The sequence below is a fragment of the Gadus macrocephalus genome, chromosome 16 (assembly GCF_031168955.1).
Source record: "Gadus macrocephalus chromosome 16, ASM3116895v1".
In the NCBI taxonomy this organism is placed as follows: Eukaryota; Metazoa; Chordata; class Actinopteri; order Gadiformes; family Gadidae; genus Gadus; species Gadus macrocephalus.
Window position 1 is genome coordinate 5,332,985 of NC_082397.1, and position 11,029 is coordinate 5,344,013.

General features: G+C 45.0%; 1 protein-coding gene across 1 annotated transcript in view; it reads left to right on the top strand.

Moving 5' to 3' along the window:
- The first annotated feature begins 5,648 nt into the window (after positions 1-5,648).
- nectin1b (nectin cell adhesion molecule 1b) overlaps positions 5,649-11,029 on the top strand; it is a 55,461-nt gene continuing 50,080 nt past the window's right edge. The window contains 1 exon segment of the mRNA XM_060076145.1: positions 5,649-6,581. Within this exon segment, the coding sequence (XP_059932128.1) occupies positions 6,530-6,581 (52 nt within the window). The 5' untranslated portion in view covers positions 5,649-6,529.

Genomic DNA, 11,029 nt, shown 5'->3' on the forward strand with positions numbered 1-11,029 from the left:
TGCTCAAGCGTTCACTTGGTCACCTTGTCACCTAGGCTCACCTGATCACCCACTCACCTGGTCAAGTTTGTCCTGATCTGGTCTCACCTGGTTTTCTGTTCCTTTGGTCTGATCTGGTCTCACATGGTCCTACCACATTTGCTTGACTCACCCGGTCTCACCTGGTCTGATCTGTTCTAACTCGGTCTCACATGGTCCTACCACTTCTTACTGGGTCTGATCTGTTCCCACCTGGGCCTTCCTCATATGCATGTCTCACATGGTCATGGTTTAAAGTTTATAAAGGACCAGGAAAGAGAGAGAAATAGACTTTTCTTATTATCATACACCCAAAGCATATTCTATTTCCTTCACATTTGTGAAAATCTGAAGGCGGCACTCAACCGGCGCTTTGAATGTTGGCACAAAAGTGGGTTTCAATTCACTCTCCATTCAATGAATCCAGGAAAGTGGATATTCTTAAGAATTCAAAATGTTGAAAAGCCTTGTCGTTCAGAATGCTGTCGAATCTAGCACCGACAGAAACTATTCTTCATCATTGCCCCTTATGTCACTTGTCACTGTCACTTTCTCTTTGAACTGTCCATTAATTGAATATAGAAAAAAGTATAGTGTCCAGTGCAGGCATGGACTCCCAACGTTCCTACCCAACCACAACTTTCAAATCTCCAGTAAAATGCATGGTGGCTTATGTTATATTATTTAGCGCTTTGATATGAAAGCTATGATGGGACTTGTTGCCTCTGATTGCTGCTCCTCGAATGGGCCATCCATCATCGGGTAAACAAACCGGTGTGTGCCCCAAGGAAACACCTTTCACATTTTAATGAAGTTTATGGTGGGGGGGGATCTTGAGAGGACTTTGAGGTCTGGGCAGTCCAATGTTTAGGGTGTTTGACTCCCAGCCAAAAGGGGCTGGGTTTAATCCCCAAAATGATTCATGGGGTCTTTCCCAAAGGCCCTCGCAGCTACTTCTTGACATGTATCTGAATTCACTGGATAGGATTGATTGCTTTAGCATCTGCTTAAGTACTAAGTAAATCATTTTTGAAACACTACAAAAATATTGGTAAATCTTAAAATAGCAAACACATATTACATGCAAAGCAAATGCTGAGCTTAAAAACTTTAGAAGGATTATAGTTTTGATTATAGTTTCATGTACATACAGTCTTTCATACGGCAACACAGCAAACCAGTTGTTATTTCTAACTCGACGGGACCTGTGAGGTATAGAACATAGGTCATACATCTTGTTTCTTGCCTTACCGTCTCATCTGCATCTTATAAAGGGCTAATTTGTGTGACATCACAAGTCGTAACATCGTTTCGCGGATGCATTTCCCTGCAGAACATCAAACTCTGTGCCCAATATGAACTCATAGTGCTCAGAGGAACCCGGTGGCGTGTAGTAGGGTGGTCTTCTCTAGTACATTAATTACCAGCAGCAGGGTTAAAACAGTGAGCCCGGGAGGTCAGTTTCCTCCGAGACCCACCGTCATATCGTTAAAACTGATTAAGCGGCTCTCCTGTACAGCAGAATCTGGTATAAACCTTCAACCTCACCTTCAAACCGTACAACGACCGCACTTTGCTCTGGAAAGGAAAATCTATTTTGGCCTACTTTGCCATTCCTTGTAACGGACGTCCCTGATATCTTGATTCACAATCTAAAGGGCTTAAAGTGCTATGTAACTATTTACCAGAGCAGATAAGATATCTTATCTGCAAAACACAGTGCTTGAAACGTTCATTTCAGTAGAAATTGTTCCTAAGAGGGCATTGAACGTGACAGTGGTCTCCATGTGTTTTCACCCCCCCCCCCCCCCCCCCCTCCACAACTGGTCTGGACCGATGGTCCAGACCAGTTGTTTAGCTTGTAGTGCCGAAGTCAGCTATGGCTTTCAAAGTCGCCCAGTTGACATGAGCCTTTAACGGGGGGGTGTGGATGGTACTGGGAGAGTAAGTGAGGTTGTGAATCGGTACTTAACTGCCACATGCGACTGCCTGCTTTTTCTTTTATCTTTCTGTCTTGACAGATGACAGGCCAGACATGATTGACTGTAATATAATCAATGTTGATACCTTGACAGAACCCAAAGAGATGGCTCCTGGATCCATTTCATAAACAAACAGCAGAATTACTTATACAGCATCTGGAAGATCTAACTTTAATTTAATCCGACAACATGGACACAAAGAGAGGTAACGTGTCCGTGTAGTTTAGCTTTATTTTCGTGTCGAGGGATGTGCTCTGATCTATGGGGATCTGTCTCGGGGATGCTAAGTAAGACCATGCAATCTATGTCCATAACAGGGTTGAACAGGGTTTGAATCTCTTAAGCAAAGTGCATCATATGAATTCAATTTGGTTTAGTAGATCCTGCGTCACCTACATAAATAGGGTTATTACCTTTGATGACGAGTCCATCGAGATTCAACGACCAGCCTACCAGTTACTAGAGTTTAGGGTAAGCTGGTGGTACGATTAGGTCCCGATAACATACTTCTCAAGGGCGTAACAGGTTTTACATACAAATGATCAAAAGACCAGTGGTGAACAATCACTTATTTAGGCAGAAAGTACTCCATATCACAGTAAACCATATCACCCTATATCTACAGCCTTGTCTATTTACCCCAAAAAATGTAAACGATTGGCGCGTGTCAGTGAGTGAACGTGTGGAGCATACTAATGTATGTGACTTCCCTTTGTTAAAAACTAACTTTGTCTCCTTTATGTTAACGTCACTATTATAATAACTCATCCTTCAGCTCAGTGGTTCATAACTTCTCTTCACAATACAGGGAGGATTCCATGCTAAGAGGCTGCTTCAATGTGACAGCATTTCATTTGATGAAGCTATATTCAGGCAAGTCATACATCCCCTAGTCCCCTTAGTCTATCATGCCAAATGCATGTCAGGTGTTTGTAGAGCTGTTATTTTTATCAATATTTCTGGTTCCTCAAGACGCCTTTTTCATCTAAATGTCTGTGATCTATGAATCCCATTGTATAAAAGGGGCCTTATATGCATATATATATTATCCCTTGTAACCCTTTAAAGGTTGCTGTTTCTCCTTTTTAATTACATTACAAGCCATTTGAAAGCTGACATTGGTGACATCACACATTCGAGGATGGACACTCCTACGTGTGATGTCATGGATGGGGTGTAATTTAAAATGTCTTCTAATGGCTACTCCACATTACACATGGTGGTACATTAGCGGAACTTTAGACAGCTTGTTAAGCAGATGCTCTCCCACTCAGGCATGTTCACGGTGACCGCAGCGGAAGACATCTTCATGCAACGTACACTCATACTTATTATTTATTGTAATGAGCAATGAGTATGAGTCACTGTCTGTACCTATGGATGAACATGTAGGCTTGGTGACATAATGTAATACATAATGCTTCCAAGGGATGAATATGGCAATGGCATATTAACGAGTCTGTCTTAATAGGCTTGTGACGTATATTCAGGCAGGTAGCACCTTTTGATCACATTTTGAATGCACCCCAAATAGGTATAGTGTTGTTTAGCCTTTGCAGCAGTTCACACCCTAACTGCACTCAAGTTTCATTTCAGTGCCTCCAAAAGTTGCTTGTGTGAGCTGCGACAACACTAGTATTTAAAAACGAGTACATTAAATAACACCAAAAGCCGTTAAATCAACCAGTCAAGCAAATGTTGAGGTATCTGAGTTCATCCCACAAACTGGACGGTCAAATACTGGAGATGGCAGGTGTTCCTACACTTTTCATATAACCTGTGCACAAACCTTTCGCCCAGGATCCAGCAGAACTTTTAAAAGGTAGTTTCAGAAAAGTGTGATTCTTATGATTTTTCTATATATTTATATCCCAGTATTACACTAATGGTCACTAATGGTTGAATGGAAGCTGTAAAAGCATAGTCCTACGCATACATACCTTTTAGGAGAAAGTTTATTGTGGCCATACCTTGACCCACTCCCCCCTGCTGTGTCCCATTTAGGGGTCCCGACCCACAGATTGAGAACCACTGCTAAGGGGATTAGTCTCAGTGTAAAGTTTTGCTAGCTGAGAAGATAAAGATGGCCGGCTGGCCACCAGAAGGTTGCTGGTTCAATCATTGGTGCCTCCTGGGAAAGTGAATAGGTGACCATAACCTACGACACCTAACCCTATCCTCTCTACTGGAACAATGTTGAGTTGATTTGGACCTGGGTGATCGTTTGACTCCCAGCTGCAAGGTTCTTGGTTCGAACCACCATGTTTGCACTGGCAGTTTACTAGTAGACATCTTTGCGCAAAATTAGGAAAGCTGCTATAAGCATTTGTAGCTTGCCCTCATTTGTTTTGATTACATTGTGTTGATTAAGTCGCATGGCTCTCCTGCATGTGATGACTACCGGGCCGGCCATGGATCTGAAAACAAGAGATTTATGAAACTCAATCAAAACAAGGTTTAATCAGGACATCAATAATTGCTGCTTTACATGCATATAACAAATCAGTTCACCAAGTTGCTTTTGGATAAAAGCCTGATGATATCTTCAGTTTGGGGAAGTGCATTTATTCCTGCTCGGTTTTCGACGAAGCCCGTCTTTGTGGAATCTTGAAATTGGTATGCTGCAAATCATAACCAAGCCGTTCTTCCATCCCCTTCCCACTGCCCTGACCTTTTCTTTCACTGAGAACCAAATCGGATAAGTCTGTATGCTAAAAAAAAAAAAACTCGAAATCGGTCCATTTTTTGGAGAGAGATGAATTCCTAACCCCCAAACCATGGAAAAGAAGTGTGCCTACATTCCGCAAGTCCATTGAATTTCCATTTCCTTCACATGAGCTTGTTGGCGCGGCCAGTAATGGACTCTGTAAAGACCAGCAGTGACCACTGACGTGTTCCCACTGCCGATTCAAATGTATTTTTGGAGTTTCAAACAAAGAGTCCCGTTGCAGTCAAGCGTTCAATAATAAGCCATAATAGCGAACGTCGAAATGTCATCCAAGGTTCAGTCACAAAGAATTTAAAATCTTGCAAAAATAAAGAACTGCTGCTTTGCGCTGTAAGAGCGCATGGCAAGGCAGTGGGCTTTTGTATTAACCATCTGAGGAGGTAATAATGTCCACAAGAGGGAAGTCTTATCACATTCATCCCGGCAGTCCAGTGCCTTTCCTACTTTCTCTCTGTTTTAGAGGGAAGATGGAGGGATCAATGGAGGACTCGATGAGGGGCGCTGTAACGGAATGCAAAAGAAATAAAAAAAAAGCCCCACACACTCCGGCCCCCTGTGGCTCAATGTCTATCCCTTTGAGTCACCCAAACCGTGCGCCAACTTTATTTATTTGAACGTCCGTATGCATACCGAGTTTAAAGTCAACGTCGCACAGGCCATTTTAACACGATACTAAACGTAGCCTTGTTTTGCAGGCAAATTAATTTACCATAATTCAAATAGTGTGCATTGTATACATTACATTTGCATTCGCGGACCTATCGAGGGTTTCTGTGCACATGTAAACACGCACACACGAATACACACGACGTCGAACGACTAGTTTTGAGTTTCCCGAGGATCGTTTGGCTGCAGGACGACCCAGGCTCCTCCTCGTGAAACGTCATCCGACCCACCGCTCTCGCCCAGGCGTCAGCGATTGTCAGCAACACACACACACACACACACACACACACACACACACACACACACACACATTGTGTAGTAGTCCAGGTTGTACAGTGCGTGGGGCGGTACTACTACACATAGCGGCATAACGACACATTGTTCCGCAGCCAAGCCAGCTTCAAGTAAATCGGAGGGGACTGGAAAAAAATAAAGTTGAGTGGCCTTTGTTTGACTCATCATCGCGGACAACAGGGACTTGGCTGGAGGAGCATACATGGTGGGAGAGATCGCCTCCGATAAGCTTTTCTGAAAGCTACCGTTGGGACATCTGTAGGTCGTTTTATTCTCCTGGACACACACACGAACAAACGGCGTTGGACACGAGCTGCCTAAGTACTAGAAGTTCGCTGCCGTCCACACAGCCATCGATCGCAGCCCTCCCGCCTACTTCTCTCAGCCCCCGGACTTCGGAGGGACGGAGCCTCAGTGTGGAAGCTGCAGCGGTGGACGCAGCGAGAGGAATAGGGTCTCTGGCGAAACCAACACATAAGAGCTTTGAACAAATCATCTCTTTTCACCCGAGGCTTCAGAAGAGACCGTTGCTGAGCTTGAATTGCTGGCGGTTGGATTTCATTGGGAGGGGGGACAAAAACCGAATAGATTACTTCTAGTCTGAACTCTTCCACCGAGGAATCACCGCAGTTTGATGCACTCTCTTGCGGACCAGCGCATCTCCATAGGGGTTCTAGTTTGAAACAAGTCGCTTCGCCCTCAAGAAGTGGATAACTGTGAAGTTCCCCCAAGCATCTGGATTGGCGCAACTTGCATGCGCGGTCTTCTTGGTCATCTCGAGTAAACGTATCGATCGGTCGACTCAGGTTATCAGGGAGAAGATCCGGATAGTCGCGGTGCCATGGCTGTGTACGTAGGTGCATGGATCGTCCTGCTGGCGCTATGCGTCCACTGTAAGTTTAAAACATCATATTTACATTCATCTGCACGATCCTTCTTGATTCATCCATATGCCCCCTGCATCCTCATTGTAATGTGCAATGACCAAACGGACTGAAACAGATCATTTGTTAATAATTATTAAATGATGGTTTTTCGTTGGACTATTAAGTGTATGCAAATTAATTAAAAAATTCCTTCGTCCATCAAAGGCATTTATTTTAGCCTGGCTGCAGTATTTCCCTGGCTGAGTCTAGAATAATGAATTTACTGTGCTAGCAGGCAGATGGCGATGTGCTCGAGCCGAGAGAAAAGTTGTGCGCTTGCACCCTAGAATCGTACGCTGATAATGCTTCCTTCACTATATTCAGATGCACTGTCCTCGGTTGAAGATTTATATTCGCAAATGAGTCAGAAATTTGCTTTGATATTCCACACCATATTCGATGAATATCCCCTGCACCTTCTGTACAGTATGTGTGCAGCCTTGTTCCATGGATGTAATACAATATTTGAATATTCATGATCACACAGATTAAATATGGTTAACATTGACAACAGTTTCACCACATTTGCACTGTTCTAGACACAGCAAAGGTGTGTTCCGGGAGAGAACCACGATGATGCCATTTCCATTTGATGGATGTGGAGGGGAGTGGGGTTTGAACATTCAGTAATTTTGAAGCATCTGCAGGCCTTTAAATGGAAACTTAGACCTATTTGTAGATATGTTTAATGCATCAACTTACACCTATGCATCATAGTTATTTGAAGGACTTTCTGAAAATATTGTTATTCTACTTGCATTGACAATCCACCTTAAGTGGAAAATAAACGCAGTGAAGAGCTCCACATGGGTAATTTATGTGTTTGCCTGTGTCGGTGCTTCCAGTAGTATTTGTGCAGGCAGTGGCATGTGTAAACCGACCCAGCCTATGCAAGACCGGTTGACGCAAGGAGTGGATGCATTATTCACAGGGTGTTAGCCAAGGCCAGCTAACTGGGAACTGAACACTAGGCTTCCAACCAGGACTTCTGTGTGGTTGACTTTTTTTTTTTAAATAAGGGTTATGCAAAGCTAAATTTGACTAATTGAACGTATTTCATGGATTTGGTGGAAGTTATGTTTACAAGCTACTATTTAGTAGTATCGTTTTTTCGGCTATTAACCCTACATTCTGTACGTTTTTAAAGGGTTCCTTGTGTCCATGCATGGTACTGCACTATAGCCCACTCTTTTTACATATTTGACTCATAGTTATTGCGATATATCACGATTAAAAATATAATCTCGCAAATACGGTCATAACAAGCCAACAATGCAGTCACTGAATCTCAATGCAAAATTCACACACATGGGTATTCCAATCTTTTTTTTATTCAAACGGTTGATTTTGTACTCCGACATTGTCACCCCTGCGATGTTATCAAATGCTTGGGTTGGTGGGATGTGTTGTGAGGCGGATGGAGACGTTGTGATCAAAAGGCCTGGCTGATTCACGGTGAGATGATCCCTGTTCTCGCTCTGAAGATCAGGATTAACCGGCTCCCCTGGGACCTCGCGTAAGAATTCATTTGAAGCGGTTCAATCAAGTGAAAGGAAATGTCTTCCAATTGCTCCTCAAGTGTGCGGGAAATGTCCCCTTTACATAACACACGGGATGTTTTCTGATTGTAACCGATCACTGTGGGATCAGACGCTCACTCCCCCCCCCCTCCCCCCTCCCTACTCCTCCCTAATGGCACAGATTATTTTAACCACCCCCCCCCCCCCTGCACCTGATGACTTAATAAGCCCCGGCTTTCTCTGAGAGTAAAAGCAGAAGGCTTTGGTCGTCTGCTTTTTTGCAGACCTATAGCTTTTGACATGTAAAAAAAACAAAGAATTTGTCTTTCACCCTTTGGGGTCAAAGGGCGGAGCAATAAACAGCCCTTGCTCCTTTGATAGCCTGATGGATATACAGCGTGTCCGGGACCCTCGGCTTTCCACCCCCCCATTGGGGATGAGTGGTCTCCCAAATGCGAACGTCAGAGGCTCTCTCTCCTTTTACGCCAGCCTAGCGTGGAGAATCCACCAAAAACATGCCACAGTCCTGACTACCGTAAGAAAGCACGTTGAGAAAAGAGCAGACAAACATCATTATGCACAGAATGGTGATTATTTGCCACTCGCTCATTACACATTCATCCCAAACAGACCGCATCGCTTGGCTCTCCCCCTCCGTCCGTCTGACGTTCTGTCTCAGACGAGGACTGGGCTTCTTCTTGTGATGCAGATTGATATTTTAATCGAGTCGGCATTGAATTAGCCAGCCAGGTGGCTGGCTTCGCTCTCCAGCAGTGCCGGGTATTGTACATACCTATACATTCTCAGAGCTGGGGATTTCTCCCGCCTCACATTCCAAGTGTAATTGGATCAAACATTTGATTTGGGGAATGTCTGCTCCTGAATGATGGATCGGCATCAACTTTGGATGTTCAATGATTCGCTAGGGGAATTTGTCTAGCTCTGAAACATAATCCCGGTGATAGCCTGGCAGCCTTTTTAACTCGACAAATGATTCCGCTCAGACCTTCTGTTGCTTGGTTTCTTGCCGTCGTTTGGTGCCATATTTGACGCAGATGGTTCGGGGGGAGGATAGTTTTTGTGTTTGTGTGTGTGTGTGTGTGTGTGTGTGTGTGTGGCCATACTCCGACAGATCCTCTGTTTAGGAGCTTTTCTGAATATTCAATTGATTTATTCCATGTATCGCAGTACGTGGGGTAGCTGAGGATAACACAGTGTTTGATTACACCATCATGTGCTCCCGTGGCTGTGGACGAGCGTTGAGGAAGTCCCTTCGGTCGGACTTTGATGGACGGCTTCATTGATTGGGCTGCTTAGCATTAATTACTCCCCCAAATTGTCGTGTGGTATAGCTGCCGCCCTGACAAGGTCGCCGCTGCGTCACCGGCGGAAACAGGTGTGTATACCAGAGCCACGGGGGAGCCGATGAGGGGGTCTGGTGTTGTGGTGGGGTATGTGTGTTTGATTGGCCAGTTTATGGTGAGCACTGCAGGGTGGGGCACGGCGAGTTGTTTTTTTTACAACCCACAGATGAGGCCGGGCACCAATGTCCTTGTCCACTCAGGGGGGGGTTGCGGTGCGGGGGTGGGGGGTCCGGTTGATTTACTTTTTCTGCTCAGCTCATTTGCTCTCTCACTCTGTCTCTCTATCTGTCTCTTTCTCTCTCTCTCTGTCTTCCCTCGTTTTTCTTTCTTTGTCTCGCTCTCTTTATTTCTTTGACTTCTCCCTCTCCTTCTCCTTTATTCTCCTTGGGAGCGTGGCTGCAGTTCCACCTCGTCCCCCTGGCATTTAGTGGCCTGTGGTCCGCCTGTCGCAGGAGAAGCAGCAGCCATTATGGGCTAGCTAGGCCTCGGAGGTTGACGTGTGAATGCAGAGTGGTGTGATCCCGGTTCCCCCGGGAGCAGGGAGAGGAGAGAGGAGGGGCCCTTCCTTTCGGGACTCTGTGGATAGATGGAGAGAGGAGGACAAACAGAGAGAATGGATACCCGAAAGATCAGTAGATTACAAGGGATACCCCTCCAATCAGTGTTCCTTTGTTTGTACCATAGTGCATTTCCTTTTATTCACACAACATACTTTCTTCCGCGTGGTGTTTTCACATTGACACATTTTCCCACCATGATCCTAATGTTTGGTATGCCCCTCCAGTCGCCCATGTCTCTCTGTCGTCTTGGAGCATCGCCTGGCCTTGGTGCATGTCCGCGTATCAGGCCGCTGATAAATAAAACATGACGATAAGCACTGAACCTCAATAATGGAAAGGTTATGACAAATGGAGTGCCTTTGGTGTGCGCATGGCTGCACAAACAGTATTAAGGGGAAAGTAAATTAATTCTCTCTCTCTCTCTCTCTCTCTCTCTCTCTCTCTCTCTCCCCCCCCCCCCTACACACACTTCATACTGCTTTGGAGCCTGCTGTAAAATTATACCGGTCGTCCACCAATCATAGAAATAATAAGTGTTTGTTCTAGTTCGTCCTATGAATCACAGGATGAGGGATCACTTATGCTTGAGGGCTAATCCGTCATGTCTGTCCTTGTGTGGACTTGATCCTCCCAGCCTTTTGCCAGAGAGCGCAAGCCTTGCTTTTGTTCGGCAGCATGGCGGTCTTAGTGTACGCTCCTTGAGGCCGTGCTGTCTTAGCATGCGATTGGAATGGCGAGCACGTTTAACTGTGAGCAGTGGCTGCAATTTTCTGCCTTCAGATCCTTGAAATTATTTTCTGTTTCAGTTCAAATCGCAGAATCAGCTCTGGGGGGGAGAAGGGGGGGAAGAACGGAAATCAATAAAGGGCCTCTCGATATTGCTTATATGCTTTTCTCATTTGGCGTTAATCTGTTCCACTGATTTCCCCCCCCTCTGTCTGATTTGGCTGCCTCTTGTTCAGAGATTAAAC